Below are 20,762 nucleotides of genomic sequence, written 5' to 3' on the forward strand. Positions count from 1 at the left end.
ATTTTTTGCATATTAGTTTTGATACAAGAGTTTAGAGAATAATTAATATTCTCCACTATGTACTAAACTGATTGATGGTTTCAAAGATGCAAAGTGCTGTTCTTATATGACATATATCACCTCCAACTGCATATCTGTGCTAAATTAGACCTTTGACTATCACGTATTACCTTCATTTTTCATTTTATAATATAAAATTTTGCTTTATTTTGCCAATTTTACACATTAAATATTAATTAAAGGGACACAGCATCCGCCCACCAAAAAACAACTTAATTTTGTGTATATACCACTGCTACCACAAACATTATTATATTATTATTATTATTATTATTATTATTATTATCAAGAAGAAGAAGAAAAATAATATAATAAAAAATAAAGTATGATATTTAAATAAACCTGAACGACACAAGAATAGTCTTCACTTAAACAGGTGGGCTAGAGTCCTTCCTCGCCTCGTGCAGGGTGGTCGTGTTATAACCGTTAACCAAGTTTAACAGGTAACGTTTAAAAAAAATGTCATAGTTTACACGTAGTACCTAGTAAATTACCACATTGATGTTTATTAAGTAACATTCTAAACTACTGACTATTATTATTGTTTTTTTTATCTTGTATTTTGTGGGAAATAACGCTGTTCTAATATACCGGAGGTAACTGTTAGCTGTTGTCTGCGAGCCTAGTTGACTCACAAATAAAAAGCTAATTACCGTTAGTTAGCTAGCTAGCTAATGTTTAGGGTTATTTGACTTATGAATATTAGGTAAAAAGGGACAATAATAGTTATTTGTAGTCTTCTGGCATTTCTGTGGTGTTTATTAAAGATGTCTTGGTTTAAAACACCGCTTATTAAATAACTAGGTTATTGCTGTATGGCTATTCCAGAATGGAGAGAGATCGACGTTTTAGCTTCAAGCTGTTGGTGCCTCCCAGGGTGAATAACGGACCAATATCTGCGGTTCAACCTCAAGAAATAGTTGAAGACAGAGGCGATTTCATGAACGCATTGCAACCTGTAAGTCAATAAATAGTTAGTTATAATTAGTTAATAATTAGAAGCTAAACATTGATGAAAAAACTCAACTCACCACTATGCTAGCTCAGCAGTAACTATTTAACCTTACAAGCGCAATGACCATTGTATGTGTGTTGTCAGCAGCAGTCTATGAGGCAGTAATTATTAACACACATGACATTAAATATTACTGCTCTTTTCCACCAGAGTTACAGTGAATGCTTTGACAAAGAGAAAAACATCCTGTTCCCCAATACAAACGTGGTTGCACCAACTAAACCGCCCAAACAAGGTATTTGTGTGTCTTTGTGTTATTTAACAACACCAGCTCTATCACTTCCAACAGAAGAACTGCACTATAAATATTAACCTAATTATTGTGTCCTACTAAAGACTTTCTGAAGATGAAACTCATGCAACCAATGGAGAAAGACGAGGTAAATATTTCTATTGCACAGAAATATGCAGTATGAATATGACTGTGTGTGTCATTTTAATTCCTAAACTGTGGATGTTTTCCAGAATAATTGCAATCCTGGTCAGCTTTATTCAAAGCTGTTTGATGAAGTTGAGAAAATTAAGTGTTGGAAGGTTAAAGTTTATTCTGACACTGTGGAAAAGGAAAGAAGGCTCCAAGATAACAAAAGAACAATTGAAACACAGCGCAAGGCAATTCAGGAGCTGCAGGTGTGTACCCCACAGACTGATCTTATTTGCTTATCTCTGTCTGTCTACCTACGTACAACATTTACAACAGGAAGAGATAACTTTGAATTCTTTAATGTATTTTCTGTCTGCAGTTTGGAAATGAAAGTCTCAGCATAAAGCTGGAGGAACAGATTAGTGAAAATGAAGAACTGAGGAACAAGTATGTGTGATTTGTTAAACTAAGATAAATATGATGATCTGATTACATTTAGTTTTGTTTTGTTCCTTTAATTGTGAAATGCTAAAAACTCAATTTTTAAAATGCAGAAACAATTCAACATGGAACTTGTGCAATATACTCAAGGAAACCTTTGACTCGTCAGTTGAGAAAATACATTTATGTAAGTAAAAAGTGTCTCTTAAATTCTGCTGATCTGGAGAATACTTTTCTTTATCAGCTTTAGTAAGTGCAGAAATAAATGGTACATTGCTGTGAATGTTTTGCAGTTGAAGCTGAAAGAGAGGAAACCCACGACCTCCTTACTGAAAACAACGAAAGTGTTAAGGTAAAACACCACAAAATGTTTGCTAGTAGTAGCTTTTAATTTATTATATTTTGTTGATCAAAACATTGTAAAATGATGAGGTTTGATTGCCAGTTTATTACTTTTTCATTTAGAAACTGATTGCCGCATTTGAAAGCCTACGTGTCCGAGTAGAAACTGATCAGCAAGAGATGCAGAAAGGTATATATATACATTTCTTCTTGCCTTTATTACGCCAAAATGTTATGTCTTTTACTCAATAAAATGCCTTAAATGTATTTAGACTTCAAGTGGAACTAGATGAATTAGTGACACTTTGACCATCAACACAGCATGTTTTATTGTTTTTCAGTCAAAGAAGACTTACTGCAATTTGACCAGCTACAAAAGAAATATCAGCAGGAATTTAAGATAAAACAGGAAGAGGTTAGTGGGGGCAAAAAGCCCTTCCATCAGTTTATTTGAGGAACTTTTGGCATGAAATATATTTCCACATATTTTACAAATTTTGACTGACATGTTCTTTGCAGATCACCATGCTTCAAATAAAACTTAAGGATAAGGAAACCGAACTACAGAAACTCCTGCTGGACCTCGATGAAACTCAGAAGCACTGCAATGAACTTCAACAGTCAACAAGTAACATCATAATTAGATCTGAAGATAAGCTGTGCATGTTGATTTTTTAAACTTTGCTACACTGGTAATAAAACAGTGTGTTCATAACAAGACAGTTTTTAAATATTACTCAGTATTAAATATGCAGAAGTATTAGAGTGATGACAGTATATTTGGATAGATGCTCATTAACATGAGAAAAGGTGCTTAGTTTAAGGTGAAAATGTTTTATTTCTTTTCCAGACTTCAGGTCAGGTTAGTACACTTTGTTTTGGGGATACTAATATTATATATGTGGTTTTATAGATCATCAATTTGAAGTTCTCAAAAGTGCAAAAGCTGGACAGGAATCTCTTCTTCAACAACTGAATATTGCCGAGCAGCGCTGCAGAGACTCTGAAGTGAGTATCTTGAGATTCTTTTCTTTGTACTGAAATTGGGCTCTTGTGTTGCATGCAATATGCTTTAACTGAAATATTAACAACCCAACAAAGAAAAATCAGGAAACTACTGCTGCAGCCTTGGAACAAAGTAAAAAAGAGTATGCTGAGGTCATCCAAAGCAAAGATCTCAGTTTACAGGAGCTCAACAGAGTCAAAAATCAGCAAGCAGAGGAGCTAGAGTGCATTCAGTCAACCATTCAAGAGCTAAAGACTTCACTAGCACTAGAGAAAGAGAGGTATATTAAACTCCTTCATTCACAGTGTTTTCTAGATAAAGTACAATGTTTCCTCATGTCGTTATATTCTTGTTTTTACTTTTCTGAAGGGCCAAAGAGCTTGAGGATAAACTTATAGAAAACAACACTGAACTTGAAAGGAGAAACACAGTTTTAGGTAAGTCCCACCGGATAACATGTGTTGATATTTTTAGGTGATGTGGTTTCAAGCCGAAAGAAATATTTTACTCAACAGGGGAAACCTTCGACCAAGCTACAAAGAAAGATGGCCTAATCCAAATTCTCAAAGATGAACTGGTACGGTTTATTTGAAGGGAAAGTGTACGATTTCTCTCTAAAACCAGTCCTTGCATGCCCAAGTCTGTTACATACCTTGAAAACAATATGTGTTCTTGTTATTAGGACACAAAATCTAAATCCATTGAGTCAGTGAAGGCTAAAATTCAGTTCATTCAAGCTAAAATGGAGGAACTCATGGCTGAGCTTTCAAAGAAAACTGAAGAAATCCACTTCATTAAGGTGATATAAGTAGATAAATAGATACATAATGCAAAAAGAAAAGACGATCTGTATCAGATAGCCTAATAAATATACTTAGAATTGTTTGTCCATTTCCCCTAATACAGAAAGAAGCAGAGAATGCTTTTGCTGAAAATGATTCACTGAAAAAGGCTTGTGAAGCTGCTGAAAAGGAAAAAGAACATTTAAAGGAGAAGTCCACTTTGACTCAGGCATTTACATGTTTTTAATTTTGTTTCTCATCCCCTCACCTCTTATCCACTAGAGAAAGCTGTTTATGTGTTTGGTAGTAAAATATATTCATTGGGTTGAAATATACAATGCATTGCTTCTCTGCAATATACCTGCAGATCAAAGTGCAGGAGCTGGAGGAACAGCTGTGTACTGAAAGGAAGAAAAATAAGGAATGCAACGTTCAGATGGAGCAGCTGAGGAAAGACATTTTGCAAAATGAGTGAGTTGTTAATAGACAGCCATTTCATCATATTAGCATATTAGCATTTTAATATTTTATTACGCTGTTGTAATATGTTTCATTTTTTATTTATGTCATTTTTAAGAGTAAAGTATGAAGAGTTATTATCAAACTTTAATGAGCTGCAGTCTGAGAAGACAGCCATTCAAGAGCAGTTTGAAAATGGATTCTCTAACGTGCAAGCTATTGAGGCAAACATGAAGGTCTGAATTTTATAGTATTATTGTCATTTTTATTATTATTTGTATTATTATTAAATCATTTATTATATGAATCACAAATTCTGAAAACCTTCGACTCAGGTGAGTGAGGAGAAGGCATTAAAACTCGATGGAGAAATTCAAACGCTGGAGGAAGAAAACAAGACTTTACGGTGAATATGCACTTCAGAGGCTTAAAGATACTTTTTCCTGATTGGAATGCACAGTTTTTGAGATTTAAATATTCATTTTCCATGCAATAGACATGAGTTAACTGCAGTCAAAACCAAAATCCTGGGGAAATGTGTACAAACAGAAACTCTGCAGAAGCAAACTGAAGAAAAGGTAAGCATCTTAACTAAATTATTAGTAGAAACAGGGCTTTATAAAGATGCTTATTCTAAACATGTTCATTATGGCTTCCTTATGCTCTGTGTGAACAGTATGAGCAACTTCAGGTGAAAATCACAGAAAAAGAAAAACAGATCAAAGCTGTGGAAACAAAGGTGAGTGAAAATGTGAAATTGCAAATACTGTTGTTATTGATCATTTTCTGGAACTAAACAAAAAATCTTTGCTTTTTAGCTGTGCAAACTCAGAAAACAATATGAAATTAAATTTAAAGCCCAGGAGGAATACAAGAAAGAGGTTTGTAATGACCATGAAACTAGCTATAAAAGGAGTGGAATGGTATTTATTGTCCTCACTTGTATATTTTCAGAATAAAATGCTTAAGAAACAAATGGCACAGGAGATTGCAAAATCCAGTGACCTTGAAACAACGGTATGGGGATGGTTTGCTTTGTGTTTTTATTTTCCAGTTGTTAATATGTATGTGAACTATTTAAGCTAATCAGTATTAGACTGGAAAATTAAGATGCTGCTTTAATCTTTAGATCAACAGCCTTCAAAATGAGTCCCAGAACCTTAAACAACTCAAAGGAGAAGAACATGAGAAACTGCTCAAGACTCTTGAGTCAAAATCGACTTTTGCTGCAGAACTTGAGAAGGAGGTTACTTTTTTACTTTTCAATTTGTAATTTCAATTTAATTAACATTTACCTCCTTCAAATTGAATTTACAAAAATAGAACCAATTTGTGTTGTAGGTCCAGAAACTTAGAATTACAGCAGCAGAAGCCATTAAGAACAAGGAGGCCACAGAACTTAAATGCCAGCATAAGATTGGAGATATGGTCACTCTGATGGAAAAACACAAGGTAAAGTTATTATAATGGCCTTCTTGCTGTCTGATAAATATGTCTCATGTATATTGTGCTGGAATGAACCCAACTTGTCACTACCAGAGCCAGTATGACCGGATGGTCCAAGAAAAGGACGCAGAGCTTGAAGAGAAGAAGAAGAATGAGATGGAGGCGACTGCTCGTGAAAAATCACTGGTACCAAGAAACATGCTAAGTAGCACTAATAATGATTGACCAGAAAATATGTCATATCCTAATATTTGCATCACAAATTTCTCTAAATCAGGAATTGGACCTCTCAAAGCATAAGTCTGAAAATGAGAGGCTGAAGAAAGAGCTGAAGGCAGAAACAAGAGAGAAGGTATATGCTACTTTAAATCAGTTTATGTTGGATTTATTTATACAGCTGTTTGTTTGTCATACTTCTGAGAGAGACAACTCACAATGTAACAAACACTTTGAATTTAGGAAAACGTCAGAAACAAAACAAGTGATCTGAAGCAGGAAATGTCTGTTGTGAAAAGCACTCTGCTGTCACAAGGGAGCGACAAACAGGTACAGTGCATGCAGCTCATAGGCTGCCACTAGATGGCATTCTTTGTCATTACTTTTAGTTGACCCAAAATTGTATGTGTACTACTACAGGTAGCTGCCTCAAACTATAAACAAAGGAAACGTTCAGAGGTTCCAAAAGAGAACTCTTCAAAGAGTCACACATTTGACTTCTTCAAGGCCAAGAAAACTTCCTCCTACAGCAAAGATGGTCAGAGTTTGGCCACTCGTACAACAGATGTGAGTTTTATCGACCAAAATGTTTTCAACAGATTAATGTTTCAGACATTTTTGTTTAAGATAAGCTTAGAAAATCAGATGATTAAGGTTTTTATAACTACAGATTTCTCAAAATAGCCTTTTCTACTTCAGATATAGTACATCCTTGGTTTTGGGTATTATGAAAAATAAATACAACCCCAATTGAATTTGCTGAACTGGTATTTATTAGAAAAATAATCCATGGTACCAGGCTATAGGTAAAGACAAAAACAGAACAACATCCAGCTGAGTCAGAATCAGACAACATTTGGTCTTAAGTGATTGGTGGATCAAATCGGACAAATAGATTCATTTATTATTTTTCCATAATATTTGCGAAGATTTTAATTGCCATTTTTTGGTTTGGTTTTTTTGGTGGACATGGTGTTTTAGCCTTTCAGTTTGTAGCCCTATAGCTATTCATAATGTTTATTATTCACCTGGATTTTATTTAGAGAAAGAAAAGGGATTTTAAATGTATTTGTTGTGTATGAGTAAAAAAAGGTATATATTCATATGTTTGAATGAGAGTCTCAAATGTGCCATGGGAACTAAAAATGCACCAGAGTTGATTTATTTAGAAACCATTAATTAACAAGAATAGCAGTGTGAATATGAGCATGGGTGTTACTCATTGGAGAAAACATTTAAATTCATGGAGAGCATCTCTCAGAGATTAGTAAGATAGCAGCTTTTATAGGGCCTGAGAATACTGGCACCAGATACTCTTAGTCAGTTCACATGGAAGACTCTGCTAATAATTGCCTATAGCTGTAGGAAACGACCGCAAAACTTTGTGTGTGAATGTAAAGCAGTACAATGTAACCTTATTACCACAGCCTTTTTCTAAAGCAACTTTGTTTGAATTGTTGTTAAGGAATCTGCCACTGAATTTATCAGATCATCATGTGGAACACCAAAATCCAAGGTAGACTGCAATTTAACCTATTCATAAAGTAGATATATAAAAATGTCTATAGTAAATTATAACATAATTCATGTATTGATATGCTTTTATTTACTTTAAGTTTTATGATAAATGATTATAAGACTTGCACTGACTTTGAATTTTAGTGCATCAACAGTGAAGACATGAAAACCCCAAGAAGTCTTACAAACCATACTGCCAGAACAACAAAGATCAAAGTAATATATTCTGACATTTTCCAAAATTGAAAAAATATGAATATATTCACTGACATTTATTCCCCTATAGTCCTACAGAATAAGGACTCCCCCTTCTGAAAAGTCAGCACAGTGGGGAAAGAGCGCCATTGAACTCGACCCCAAGTCTGACAGCTCAGATCAAAATGATCTCTTGGTAAGCAATGTTTTTTTGTTTTTGTTTTTTCGGGTTGGGGGGGTGGGGGCTTGTTAATATTTTAAAAAATAATGCCATAAACCTTGCAGGTTATGTGAATGTGATTTTACCATTTCTGCAAATTCGCTAGGACAGATTAATGTGTATTCTTTTGTTTCTTGTCTTGAATAGACCTTTACAAATGTACCTGCACGTAAAAGTTCAGATTCACAATGTAAACTCCACATTCTCAAAAAGGTAATGTGCCTTTATGATCCAACAAAGTGGCATATAATATACTTACTTTGATTTTTAAAAATCCCTATGTGTGTGTATGTGTGTGTTATTTTTACAGAATCAGAGCCCACTCATTCATAAATCACCAGGAAACTCCTTAAAGCTGGCCGCAATGAAAAGAATGAGAGATGCTGGTTGGACAGCTGTTACTGGCTGTGACAAAAAAAAGAAAAAGACCAATGAGAAGATTTTTGCCTAAGTATGGCTGTTAGGTCAGATTAGCAGTAATAACAATATTGGTAGAGGTGGGTGACTTGAAATACAGTTCTATTGAGAATGAATAAATAATACATGATTGACTGAATAACAAATAGACTAAAAATAACACAAAAACATGAATGGAATATGTTTCTATGGTTCAACTAAAACATAGTGTCAATGAGAAGAAGGTTTTGGTGTTAAGATGCCAGCTTTTAGTAAGTTTATTTATGGGTGTTTAGGATTAAATTTACCTACTACAGAGTCAATGTGTTATTTATTACTTTGCTGTTGTGCTAATCTTTGGAATAACTCATCTTTAATGTTAACGTGAAATCTAATATGTTCTATCACAAGGTTATGTTGCTGATCTTTGACAATTTCTAGTTGTTACAAGTTACTCTGTTAATATATTTATGTATTCTGGTGTTGTACAAGTAAAAGCAATGTTCTCAAAAATCAGTTTTGTACTTGTTTGCATGTCCTACCTATTCTCATTTTCCTTTACTAAGGACCACTTTTCTCTTATAAAGACCATTATAGGAGTTATATTTCAGTCTTGAAAGTATATTGGTTACATTAGTTTAGTACATTGGTTCTATCCACTCCTAAACTGTAGATTTCAGACTATAGAAATTCTGTGTCTTTAATGGAGAAACTCAAGGTGGAATTGAGACTGGTCTGCAGGAGCTGTTGGTACATTGTCGTAGATTGGATGGCCATCATAAAGTCCTCCAGAAATAACGAGTGTGTCATCATCTGCCACAAATGTATCTGTTTAAAATTAGATTAGTATTTTTAATTGCCAATAGTAAATAAAAGGGTTTGAACTAATTGTTTGATGAAGGAAAGTTCCTTACCTGTGTATTGTGCATTATTGAGAGGTTGGTGCAAGTACTGTATTTTCTGTTTGCATTTGTGAAACATAAGAAAAACCAACAACACAGCAAATGCTCCAAGTACAGTGCTGAAGACAATAGTCATATTCCTTTCAGAGACATTGAGGCCCACATCTAGCGACAAAGTAAAACAGCAAGAATTACCATAATCAGCAAATTATGTAAAAAATGAATAGTTGTTGATAAAACTGCAGATAAGAATGGAGCCTTATGCTTACCTTGTCTGGTTCTGTTCATGGTAGTATGAGTTGCATTTTCAGTTGTAATTACTGGAGTACTTGGTGTACTTGACTTATCTACTGTGGTCTGGATTGCTGCCGTTGTTTGTGCAGTAAATGTTGACATTTGAGTGCTAGAGCTTGTAGTCCTCAGAGTTGTACTGTTTGTTAGAGGAGTCAAGGTGGTTGCTGACTGAGAAGTCTGGTGGTGACTTGTCCTCTCGGTTGTTGCCGCAGTGGTGCTAACGACAGTTTTGTTATCCAACTGTGTGCTGGTATATTGTGTTGTCTCCTCAGTCAAATTTGAGATTGGTGAAGTAGAGTCAGAATGAGTTAGTTTCATAAGGTTTGTTAAGCTAAAGGTTGGTTGAGGAGTGCTAGTCCCATTTTCTGTTTGGGCCACACTGAACAAAAGGGCCAGATGGCAGTAAGCCAGAACAGTAAACTTTACATCCATGGCCTTTTAATCTGGAACTAGAAAGAAAAACATTAGCTGAAATCAAGACTGAACAAAACTAGATATGATCTTTTTAGTTAAATTACACAAACATGTAAATCCGTCTTGTGAAATTTTAAGTAAATTCAAACCGTTTAAAAAACTAATTCGAGAAAAAAAAAATGAAAGAAAAACCAGCTCACCTTGTTTAGTTAATAAGAGTGAAAACAGCAGCCTAGTTTAGTTTAATTCTCTGGTTGAAAGTGTGCCTCCATGTCTCAACTGACTGTTCACTTCCTCGATTGAAAGTGGCTGATACTATGGCAGGTGAATGTGGGCGGGGCAGTTTTACCCTTAAACTTCCTCTACTGTTTGTTACTAAGGAGACAAAGGCATTGTTGTAAGTCGGTCCAGAGATCAGCGTCTGTTTCTTTATGGCAAACATATTTTACAAGCCTTAAAGAGACAGTTACCAAAGTAATAGACAATACATTTATATATATAGAGAGAGAGAGAGACAGAAAGAGGGATGTGTGTACAGTTCATGCACTAAGGTTTTTAGAGTTTTTTTGTGTATGTGTGATTTAAGGTTTTTTTTTTACTGAGTTCACTTTTTTACAAAATATTTTATTGACAAATTTGTTACCAGCTTGTACAGGCAGCTCATAAAGAGTGCAATAGTTTCCATATAAAAGCAACTCTGTAATAAACAAACAGCCATTGTTCATGTTTCAAAACACTTCCTTCAAAACAGTAATCACACTGTACAGTAAAAGTGAACAATACTCCAATATGTATCTCTGTGTCAGCATAAAATTGAGTGCAATGTTCAGATAGATTATGAAACTGTAATCTGGTATCAGCAACTATAAAGGGTGATAAATGGAATTACTAGGTTGTCTAAGTGACCATGAAACGGGAACATCTCAACCCATGGGGAGCAGAAGTTGTGGGCATCTGACTTGAATAAACAAAGATTTCTTTTTCCATCATTGTATTAATAAATACACTGTTTCTGTCTTGTTGAAATACGTCAGTAACATAAATACAATGATTTCTTGAGTGATTCAATTTTAGATTTTCGACACATGATTAGTATCAATATAAATACCATTATCATCAGATGCTAATAAAGGGGTTTTGCTTGTGCTTTATGTGTGTGCGTATATTTTCTTAAATTTAATTAAAATGACCCCAAGACAAAATATGTCATTGATAGACTAATATTATAGTCTTGTGTTTTTTTCAACATCTTTGTTCATCACGTCGTCTTCTTTGAATGCTGGGTTGTCAGCTCCCATATAAATGTTTGCTGAAGTCTTCTCTGTAATGTCTGATTCCTGTATTGGGTTAAAAACATATTATATTTATAACACCAAATTTTTGTTTATTTTGGAGAGGGTTGCTGATATGTTCTTCCTTTATTTGTTAGGGGGTAAGCATCATACCTTTGACTTATTGCACCAGCTGAAGCAGATTAAGTCATTCTTCCTCACAAACAGCTCTGAGTTCTTCTTGTCTTGCTTACATCCACCTGTATATGTATAAAAAAAAATACATACTCCCTTGATTTTATCCTTGTTTTGATATAATTGAAATACCATAATATTATGGACTAGATTTCTGCAGAAGTAATATCTCACCTGTGATCACGCTCACAAGCAGGCCAGACACAATTGTGGTCAGAACGCCCAACAGAGAAAAGTAGACGTAAGACAGAGAGTACCAGGTGTCTGCTAAAGGAGGCCTATAACTGAAATGAACAAAAATCACTAATTTTAATATACTTAGACTATATATAAAAATTTATGTTATGTTTAAAGCAGACAACTGTTTTCAACTGTTGACAACTGTTTTCACGGCAGTTTGTACTTTTTGTAGTTGGTTCGTGAGGTTTAATTATGCCTTTTTAGACAGCTATTAAACAGGGTTTTTTTGTTAAATAAAAGTTTACTGTGATTTTTACTGTGTTGCTGAGTAGCAAAAAAAGGTTTTGCATCAGTCTTTTATGTAAAATGACTCACTCAGGCTCTGGGGTCAGAGTCACTGGACTGGACCAGGGAGTTATTGTTGTATAGTTTTGGCCTATTGTGTTGTTGCAGCCTGCAGTGGTGAGTGGAAGAGGATTTGTCTTTTCATCTGTTGGTGGGTAAATCTGGCCTCCGATCCCCACCCACAGAGTCAACACTAGACCAATGGTCATTCCCACAAGTCCTCCCTGAAAAGTAAATATGAACACAGTGAAGTACTTTCTTTAGGACATCACATTTTTATTACTTTGGCAATATTTTTTTTATGTGTTGTCAGGTTGTGCAGTTGTGCTAGTAGAAGTCTGAGTGCTAGGAAATACTCACTATTGAGTTTGACGTGCGAAAAAACATGCCTAATAGATAGAGACCAAGGAGCGGTCCACTTATCATGCCAAATATAGAAAGAGCGGCCTGAAAAGAAAAGGGGAAAAAAGACAAGAAAAGAAAAAAAAAGTAGTTTACCCTGTAGTTTGCAACTTTCACCTCATGGTGAAGCTGAAGAGCAGTAAATGACTGCAGTAGTTTGTGTTCATGGTGATTCAGATTACCTGCAGGACGCTTCCCATAAGGGAAGCTACTCCAGCCATTCCAATACAGACTCCTCCAAACAAAATACCTGTGAGTAGAAAGATTACAACGTTTGCAGTGCAAATTCAGTTGTTCAGATAGGCAACATGTTTTACACGGTTTTCTAGAACAAATGTTATTATGTTATGCACACTTAACTCTGTTTAAAAGCAAATGTTTATTTGGGGTTTTTTTTCATATAATTCAATTTATCATTATAACTTATGGAAAACGTATGGAAAAATAAGTCCACAAACGTGATGTGAGGCCAGTAGAAATCATGTTTTTTTCCTACCATAAATGATTTAGCACTTAAAAATGGACTGCAAGGAACAAGATCATTGTGACCTTGTGCAAAAACAACATATTGATCCATACTAAAAACTGTCTGTATGACATAAAGAAGAAAAAGATAAGCTGTGTGCTGCAAACATATTTTCACAGAAAATGAACGACCCACACCATAATTACACCTTCTGAAAATAACAGTAACAGTACCGACTGTTCTGTTAGGTCTGTTAATATAAATTATTAACAATTGTTTTTTACAACTTCATGACTTGTCTACTTGCTGACAAGACTTCCTTTGTTCAGAGGTATTACTCAGGCTCAAATGGTTATCTATGATATATTTCTAATCATTTCATAACTTATATGGTGGAAATGCTTTGAATCCCTTGCTTAAAATAGCAAGATAAGATGGTTATCTCGATATCACTTGCTCTCTTGTAATCTCAAAGGGTCTGTGATAATAGGAGTCTGAACAGTTGTTGGTGACTACTTATAAACAAAGAGCTGTAAAGTCTTATTATTAAGCTGTGTTATTACAGACACAATGAAGCTTTTAGTCGGGGTTTTCAATTCAATTCACTTTAATTTTATATATATATAGTGCCAAATTGCAGCAACAGTTGCCTCAAGGCTTTTTTGGACTATTTTGGACGTTTTTTGTTTCTGCAACTTACTCAGGCTCATGTTCATCCAGCTCACTTGCTTCTCTGTGAGGTCTTTGTACACGGGTAGGATAAAGTCTTCTACCGTGACAGCAACTAGAGCAGTAATGCTGGAAGACACTGTGCTGAAAAATATACAAAGGTAAGCTTTTAGACTCGGAACACAATAGTCAGGCTGATGCATTTAAAATGATAATTACACACAGAGAAGCTAGTTTCAGGCAACAAATGGTACTTTATGGCATTATCTATGTCTAGTAATGCAAATGCAAAAATATCATCCTGTTCACTACTTAGTAACTTTTTCTCTGGCAGCATCAAAGGCAGTTCTTTTCTAAGAATGTTAATTTATCAGGTCTTGATCCCTGCACAGCTCTAAAATGACATGTTTTTGCATGTCTAAAGTGCTCTCACCTCAGGGTACCACTATATGCTGCAGCCACAAACAGGCCTGGAATTCCAGGGAAGTCTGCCAGAATATCCATCACAAGGTATGGGAACAGCTGGTTGATAAATATAACCCATGTTTTGTTACACATAATGCTTTGTTGCACAATAAAAGGAAAGGTGGTGAGGACTAAAGAGAAAACTGCAGGTTTACTTACTTGGTCAGGGGTGTCAACATCACCGTTTGATAGTGGATCACAATTCTTGTAAATGGAGTACATGGTGAGACCAGAAAGCACAGCCAGAGTCACAGTTATCCACAAGCCAACCATATTCACATACAGAGACCTGAAAGATGAAAAAAGACATGTCAGCACATAACATTTTGCTCAGACTCAGCAATGTACTGTTTGTATTGAATTACAGGAACGCTCACATTTTGGCATGTCCCAGGGTTTTGCAGGAGATATAACGCTGCACCTGGGACTGGTTGATTGCGTAGATTGCCACCCACATCATGCTACCGCCAACTACTATGCTCCAGAAAGTATGTCGTTTCAGGGGATCTGGATCAAAACTGTGATAGAAATGTCAATAATATGAAAATATACTGAAGGTTAACTTTGAGGACATCAACAACACAAACTCTAATGTGGAATGGCATATAGAAGCCAATTAGCAGGCTTCCCATCCATGATATTTATTTTTGGATACAAAATGTTTTTAGTAAATTTCCTTGGAATTAGTAATCACAGTTTATGTGATTCAAAATCCCTGCCCGTTTTTTATTGTAAAATAAACTCACTCACTATTGGACATAAGTCTGCTTGTGTACTTACTCAAAAGCATGTAGTCGGCCTCCTTCACCAGCATCTTCCCAAATCTTTGTCAGGCCTCCCTGCAGTACAGCTCCTCTAGCTATAACAGCCACAAAACCTGACAGCATGACCACCATCTGAAGCACATCTGTCCAGATTACTGCTTTCAGTCCACCCTGAAGTAAACATTGATGTTAGAGTAAGCGTCACATTGTAAAGGTTTTTTGCAGAATCTGTCGAACTGATTCCTTAGTAAGAGTCATAATAATGTTCAGATGTGTACAATTATTAATAATCAAGGAGCCAATAACTTTAATTTCATTCATGTGCAAGTGAAAGAGTGGTTATTAAAACCTCAATGAACCAAAACGTTTATCATTAGAAATGAAAGCATGCTCTGGCGTAACAACGTTTTCAGTTCATGCTTCTCTAAAACAACTAGTTAAATAAATATAATAATTTTTTACATTAGATGGTACCAACCAAAGTGCAGTAGATGATGCACACCACTCCCGTAGCCACCAACACTCCCCACAGATCCAGCCCAGTGACTGAGTAATAAGAAATAAGCTTCATTATGGTTCTGTCTGCATCCTTTTTTCTTTTTTTTTCTTTTTCACTTTTTGGGTTTTGTTTGTTTTTTTGAATAAACCTTTATATAGGATAAACATGAAAGAATCTTTACTTTATTGACTCAGGACAAATATACCACTAAGAAGAAGTAGAAGTTTTATGAGCAGGTGACAGTTTAGTGAGGCTTAAAGCTAAAAGTCCTTCAATTATCAAGATGTGTTTTATGAGCTTTTTGGCTTACTTTGATTTAGAGCAAGAGCTGGAGCATAGATAACCAAACCGGTGTACAGTACCTGAGGAGAAATGTCACCATTAGCTGATTACATGGAAAAACAACAAGCATATATTTTATATTAATGCTTTCTTGGAAGTGGAAGAAACAGTTTTACATATAGTCAAAAAGAAAAAAAACAGCAGGTGCTGTTTTCATTTTATCTTTAACATTTTAATCATTGGTGTTCAACTTTTCATTCCTAAATAATTTCAGTTTTAATAGTCAAAATACATAAAGTAATTGATCATATATTTAATCATTTAAAACTCTTTGTTTACCGTCTGGACGATGTACATTGATGTCCCAATTATCCGAATGGGGCGGCTGAATCGCAACTCCAGGTACTAGAAATGAAAACGAACCCTGGATATCAATAGAAGGATCTTTTGGTCCACAAATTTGCTAGATTGCTGTAATGTGTACTGCATTTTTTAAAAATAAAACTTCCAAAAAATACTTTAGATATTTCTTTACATACTATGTTGGAATCACTTTTAACAAGTAATGAGTAACCTGTAATGAGTAACCTTCATTAACCAGCACCAAGCTGTGTACATTATTTTTGTTGTTTGCTTTATTGATCTTTGGCATTTTCAGTTATTTCCTGATTCATATGTTCACCAGCGTTTCTACCATCTCCCTACCTCATAGGCACTGGTGACCCTCAGTCGGTAGAAAAGAGGAACAAAGATCTCAGCACTGATTGCAGACATGATAGCATAGGCGAAGCCAAAAATCCAGTAAGCAGATCCAAACCGGTAGGACTCAGCAGGTGTACCAATGACTGTGATGCCAGACATAAAGCTGGCAGTGAGCGACATGGCAACTGGCACAGCTGTCATTTGCCGTCCACCCAGTAAGAACTCCTCGCTGGTAGTCTCCTTGCGACCTCGGAAAGCCTGGAATAGGCCAACGCCAGCTGCCGCCAGAATTATTCCAGCAAACACCACATAATCCCACACAGAGAAAGTTGCCACAGGACCTCCTGTACCCACCATGGTTGATTCAGCAGGAGAAGCAAACGGTCTTCCTTTGACACACAATATTGAGCTTCTGTCAGAATTCAATAACTTTCAATCTTGCAAATATAGTCCTTCCCCTTTAAATTATCCTGAAATTGTCCTTAAATCCAGTTGACATGCAGTGCATTTCAGAATCAATTGTCAGAAATTTAAATCCGCTGCGTAGTGGAAAAGTTATAGCTTGACCTCCTCAGATTTTACAAGAGTTTTCTTGGTTTTAGTCTTCAATTATTTGCAGCTTAGCCACTTTAACTATAAGAAAAGTTTCTTCGACTGATGAGAACACTGAGGTAGTTCAACTGTCTCCCTTGTCGTTGACAGAAATCTGGTCCACTCTGGTGGTTTCTAGTGACTATAAAGATTAGTTCACTTTAGTTAATAATCTATCAGGGCCACTAAGTAGTAAAGCCTTCTGTATTTTTCCTGATTGTAAAAACTAATGAGCCTCTAGTGTGTCTTCTTTTATGACACGTTATCATAAAAGAAGACACGTGGTGTATTCTTTTTGGACAGAAAATATTTCTTTTTATGTTATTATGGTGTCACTTAAAAAGAAATGACATGTTGACACACCTATGAGGAGTCTGTGTGCAACTCATGGTTATTCAGTATTTATTGGTCATGTTAGGAATTTCAGGAGGAGGAATGCGGTTTAAATATTTTGGGTTTTGTCACTACTCCTAGTCTGACATTGTGTTTTATTTGCCATACATGTCATATGTGATTGCTAATGCCTTACTTAGCATTTCAGTATTTGATTATCTCTCCAGTAATGCATAGAAAAGCACAAAAGTCACACATCTAAGTGTCAGTGAAAAGTATAGCTACAGCAAAAAAAACTGCAGACTAGAGAGAAAAAGTAAGTGTAATCATTTGCCCTCGACCTTTATGCCAGTTCATTAAATATTAGCGGTTTCATGAATGGTTTCTTTCAAGACGGCTTTTATGAGAGGATCAGTTGCTGTAGATTCTTAAAAAGTTAATGTAAAATGAACTGTTTATGTATTTGAACAATAGCTGGGGAGAAAGAATAATCAGTTTAAGGTGGAAGCTAACATTGTATTTTACTGTTCAAATGTTCAATGTATCGTAATCATTTTGTGAGCAATATTCCTGGTCACTGATAAACTAAATGATGACAGCAGGTTAACCATGTACATATACTTTAATGGTAACTGTAATTAGAGCAAAACCTTTTACTCTAAAAAAAAAAAAAAACCCTTTGACTAAAATGAAAAAGAAATCAGTATATCCAGCTCCTGCTTTGTACTTCTTTGTTGTCTAATATTTTTATATTTGCATTGATCTTAGTGGGCTACAGATACACAGAAACACAACAATGGCATTCAAAACAGTTGCAAAATCACTTAACGTGTCTGAGACTTTGACTATGTTCGACAATCATTAAACTAAATTACAGATAAGGAGACACAAAGTGAAGGTGGAGAATTGCACTCTTCCTTTGTTTTTTAAGATGTTTTTGTCAGGAATTCATTCTCTCTATCTTTACAGTAACTTTTGCTTTAGTAATACAAAATCGGGTTGTATAACCCTTTTTGATTGTGTTGTACCAGTGTCATCTCTGGACTGTGACTGTTGAGTGTTTTGAGCGACTCACATTGTTGCATGTTCTTTGGTGTCACTTTAACACTGCCGGTGTGCAACTCTGCATTATAAGAAATTTTCAAGTTAATTTTTACATAAATGAGTAACAGATTGGCTTGTTTGGTAAAGGAAGTACATCTCGGGTTAAAATTTGAATGGCCCTCTAATAAAAAAAATGCATTCTTTAAAGCAGAAAATAAACTTTTTGTGTGTTTTGTGACATCTAGTGTACAGTAGCTTAGACTACTTTGCACAGAGCCACATTAGCTAATGCACGAACTTTGTTTACCAAGGAAATCATTATTCATGTAATCCACATAATGGACTGAAAATTCAACAGATCGTTTTTTGGCACAGATAGATAACATGCAGTTTATGTAAAGGTAGATTAAGATATGTTTGTATAAATACTGCTTAGCAGAGATGTTTGGACTCAGAGCATCATTAGGCCTGCAAGTGCCCACATCTATCAAGCAGGTGACTCATGCATACAGAGGGTAAGAAAATAATATTCAAGAAACCAAACCTCTGATCTCGCTTGTATGTTGTTGACTGGTCTCTTTACCTTTTCTTCCCAAACAGGACAAAAAATAGACTAAGATTGACTGAGACACATAACATGGAGGCTACAGTGTTCAACTGCTGGCTCTTTTTTCTGCTGTTTAGCCCTGCTGTTCCCATGTGTTTGCCCACTGATTTCACCCTGTATGTGGAAAAGCCAGAATGTGAGTTCTGTGTTGCAATAAACACAACCATCTGCATGGGATTTTGCTACTCAAGGGTATGTATGTCTAATGTTAAAAAAAAATGAAAAAGAAAAAAAGTCTACATGTTGTTTTTGTTTATTGAAACCTGGAAGTGCTTAGTAAATAATCGTTTTTCCATATCAAAAATGTTAAACAAAATTATATGACAAGAAATATGAAACAAAATATTAGAAAGAGATATCTAAAATGTATATATGTCATTGTAGCATATTTTTTACATAGTTTTATTTAGTTTTATTTTAGCATATTTTTACATAGTTTTATATATGCTTTGGAGACTTTATTCAGATGTCGGATGGGCTTTACACTGAAACGAAAGCTTACAACTTCCTTTGCGGTTTTAATGTTGTAAATTACTAAGAAAATTTTACAAAAGCTGGCAAAAATATATATATATATATATCAAAAAAAGGCACTTCATAATTTGTCTATTGCAAATATTCGACATAAATAAATAAATACATATCAAGACAGACTTCTTTTTAGCCAATGTTATCAGACTTTAAGCTAGATAGTCACATAAAAAAATATTCCCAGCACTTTTTCCCCAATGTCATCTACATTCTATGTAATCGTCATTCATTTAGTTTGATCTCTGTGCTTATATGTGATAACCAGGACAGCAACATGAGGGATATTCTTGGCCCACGTTTCCTTGTCCAGAGGGGATGCACCTATGATAAGGTTGAATACCACACTGCTATTCTGCCTGGCTGTCCCATTGAAGCCAACCCTGTCTTCACCTACCCTGTGGCTCTCAGCTGCCACTGCAGTGCATGCAGAACTGACACTGATGAGTGCGCACACAGAGCCAGCATGGATGGAACAAAGTGTACCAAGCCTGTTAGGCGTATCTACCCATATCCTGGCCACAGCAACTATGTTATCCCTTTTTGACTCACATGTTCTTGTTCCCATAATTTCTGTTTTAGTTGTGGAAGTACATGACATCAATATTCCGAGAAAAGACAAGCGTCATCTTATACTGTCAGATCTGTACTGTCTGTACCTTTCCCAATTGTACTTTTGTGCTTTTTAAATTCTGCCTTTGTTAGCCAATATGTCTGTGCTGCAGGTTTGCTTTTAACTTTACAATGAGGGTTGATCCTAGTGCATTTTTTCTGTTTTCAGCATCATTATATATCCATTTGTACTCTCTTGTGAGCGTGACTCTCAGACTTATTGTGCTCAGAAAAGGACAGTCTGATTACAACTAAATTAAAGTCTCTAAATAGCTCTCTGACTAAGCAGTACTTGACTTAATCACATCCTGTGCAAGATTATAGCTTTCTGTTTACTACAAGGTCACCATGACACTCCACAACATCACTGACTATATTTACCTTGATAGTCATTCTGGAAAGCCACGAATTGTTGACACAACTAAAACTCTGTTTCCAAAAAAGCTATGACATTGTGTAAAATGTCAATAAAAACAATGCGATGATTTACAAATCATTTAAAAGCCCATATTTAACTGAAAACATTCAAAAGAAAGCATAAATGGTAAATGGCCTGTATTTGTGTAGCGCTTTACTTAGTCCCTATGGATCCCACAGCACTTTACACTACATTCAGTCATCCACCCATTCACACACTGGTGATGGCAAGCCACATTGTAGCCACAGCTGCCCTGGTGCGCACTGACAGAGGCGAGGCTGCCAGACAGTAGCGCCACCGGGCCCTCTGACCACCACCA

At 35.5% G+C, this 20,762-nt stretch overlaps 5 protein-coding genes across 8 annotated transcripts in view; 2 read left to right on the top strand and 3 right to left on the bottom strand.

Annotated features, from left to right (window-relative positions):
- The window catches only part of ngfb (nerve growth factor b (beta polypeptide)), a 122,749-nt gene that overhangs the window by 43,073 nt on the left and 58,914 nt on the right, over positions 1–20,762 (bottom strand). The gene's annotated exons all lie outside the window — the stretch shown is intronic.
- On the top strand, positions 378–8,976 carry sycp1 (synaptonemal complex protein 1). Of its 3 annotated transcripts, none has more exons than XM_085159166.1 (35): positions 378–503; positions 889–1,018; positions 1,226–1,310; positions 1,412–1,455; positions 1,541–1,705; positions 1,819–1,886; positions 1,994–2,067; positions 2,174–2,232; positions 2,346–2,412; positions 2,564–2,637; positions 2,742–2,850; positions 3,136–3,230; positions 3,324–3,508; positions 3,598–3,665; positions 3,744–3,805; positions 3,911–4,027; positions 4,135–4,239; positions 4,378–4,481; positions 4,588–4,705; positions 4,805–4,875; positions 4,966–5,047; positions 5,146–5,208; positions 5,288–5,350; positions 5,424–5,486; positions 5,599–5,715; positions 5,811–5,921; positions 6,009–6,101; positions 6,193–6,267; positions 6,375–6,461; positions 6,552–6,698; positions 7,597–7,647; positions 7,794–7,865; positions 7,936–8,040; positions 8,212–8,277; positions 8,375–8,976. In XM_085159166.1, the coding sequence occupies exons 2-35, from the start codon at positions 890–892 to the stop codon at positions 8,513–8,515; spliced, it is 3,135 nt and encodes a 1,044-aa protein (XP_085015292.1). In that variant the 5' UTR covers positions 378–503; position 889; the 3' UTR covers positions 8,516–8,976. The 3 variants fall into 3 exon arrangements, with proteins under 3 accessions (XP_085015292.1, XP_085015294.1, XP_085015293.1); XM_085159167.1 differs by lacking the exon at positions 378–503 and adding an exon at positions 523–656; XM_085159168.1 differs by lacking the exon at positions 6,375–6,461.
- LOC146517979 (uncharacterized) lies at positions 8,796–10,391 on the bottom strand. Of its 2 annotated transcripts, none has more exons than XM_085159174.1 (4): positions 10,271–10,391; positions 9,632–10,105; positions 9,375–9,527; positions 8,796–9,288 (listed from the first exon to the last, which is right to left on the bottom strand). In XM_085159174.1, exons 2-4 carry the CDS (start codon positions 10,086–10,088, stop codon positions 9,161–9,163), a joined length of 738 nt encoding a protein of 245 aa, XP_085015300.1. In that variant the 5' UTR covers positions 10,089–10,105; positions 10,271–10,391; the 3' UTR covers positions 8,796–9,160. The 2 variants fall into 2 exon arrangements, with proteins under 2 accessions (XP_085015300.1, XP_085015301.1); XM_085159175.1 differs by having other exon boundaries at positions 9,632–10,099; positions 10,271–10,385.
- slc5a8l (solute carrier family 5 member 8, like) lies at positions 10,590–17,847 on the bottom strand. Its single transcript, XM_085159169.1, has 15 exons — positions 16,314–17,847; positions 15,948–16,013; positions 15,637–15,688; positions 15,306–15,373; positions 14,844–14,998; positions 14,441–14,581; positions 14,223–14,352; positions 14,032–14,120; positions 13,630–13,742; positions 12,646–12,713; positions 12,422–12,508; positions 12,092–12,285; positions 11,711–11,820; positions 11,516–11,601; positions 10,590–11,407 (listed from the first exon to the last, which is right to left on the bottom strand). Exons 1-15 carry the CDS (start codon positions 16,665–16,667, stop codon positions 11,294–11,296), a joined length of 1,827 nt encoding a protein of 608 aa, XP_085015295.1. The 5' UTR covers positions 16,668–17,847; the 3' UTR covers positions 10,590–11,293.
- tshba (thyroid stimulating hormone subunit beta a) lies at positions 18,498–20,299 on the top strand. Its single transcript, XM_085159178.1, has 2 exons — positions 18,498–19,077; positions 19,682–20,299. Exons 1-2 carry the CDS (start codon positions 18,916–18,918, stop codon positions 19,958–19,960), a joined length of 441 nt encoding a protein of 146 aa, XP_085015304.1. The 5' UTR covers positions 18,498–18,915; the 3' UTR covers positions 19,961–20,299.

Source organism: Neolamprologus multifasciatus, chromosome 5 (genome assembly GCF_963576455.1).
Source record: "Neolamprologus multifasciatus chromosome 5, fNeoMul1.2, whole genome shotgun sequence".
NCBI classification, from domain to species: domain Eukaryota; kingdom Metazoa; phylum Chordata; class Actinopteri; order Cichliformes; family Cichlidae; genus Neolamprologus; species Neolamprologus multifasciatus.

What these genes read in the sequence shown, in the direction of transcription:
- sycp1 (XM_085159166.1), top strand. Translation starts at nt 890, where the DNA reads ATGGAGAGAGATCGACGTTTTAGCTTCAAGCTGTTGGTGCCTCCCAGG. An exon ending in AGTTGAGAAAATACATTTAT is followed by an intron (nt 2,068 to 2,173) that starts GTAAGTAAAAAG and finishes AATGTTTTGCAG; the next exon opens with TTGAAGCTGAAAGAGAGGAA. An exon ending in CTGCTCGTGAAAAATCACTG is followed by an intron (nt 6,102 to 6,192) that starts GTACCAAGAAAC and finishes TCTCTAAATCAG; the next exon opens with GAATTGGACCTCTCAAAGCA.
- LOC146517979 (XM_085159174.1), bottom strand. Translation starts at nt 10,088, where the DNA reads ATGGATGTAAAGTTTACTGTTCTGGCTTACTGCCATCTGGCCCTTTTG. An exon ending in CATGAACAGAACCAGACAAG is followed by an intron (nt 9,528 to 9,631) that starts GTAAGCATAAGG and finishes CTTTGTCGCTAG; the next exon opens with ATGTGGGCCTCAATGTCTCT. An exon ending in CAATAATGCACAATACACAG is followed by an intron (nt 9,289 to 9,374) that starts GTAAGGAACTTT and finishes AATTTTAAACAG; the next exon opens with ATACATTTGTGGCAGATGAT.
- slc5a8l (XM_085159169.1), bottom strand. Translation starts at nt 16,667, where the DNA reads ATGGTGGGTACAGGAGGTCCTGTGGCAACTTTCTCTGTGTGGGATTAT. An exon ending in TTATGGGAAGCGTCCTGCAG is followed by an intron (nt 12,509 to 12,645) that starts GTAATCTGAATC and finishes TTTTCTTTTCAG; the next exon opens with GCCGCTCTTTCTATATTTGG. An exon ending in GCTTGTGAGCGTGATCACAG is followed by an intron (nt 11,602 to 11,710) that starts GTGAGATATTAC and finishes ATACATATACAG; the next exon opens with GTGGATGTAAGCAAGACAAG.
- tshba (XM_085159178.1), top strand. Translation starts at nt 18,916, where the DNA reads ATGGAGGCTACAGTGTTCAACTGCTGGCTCTTTTTTCTGCTGTTTAGC. An exon ending in TGGGATTTTGCTACTCAAGG is followed by an intron (nt 19,078 to 19,681) that starts GTATGTATGTCT and finishes TGTGATAACCAG; the next exon opens with GACAGCAACATGAGGGATAT.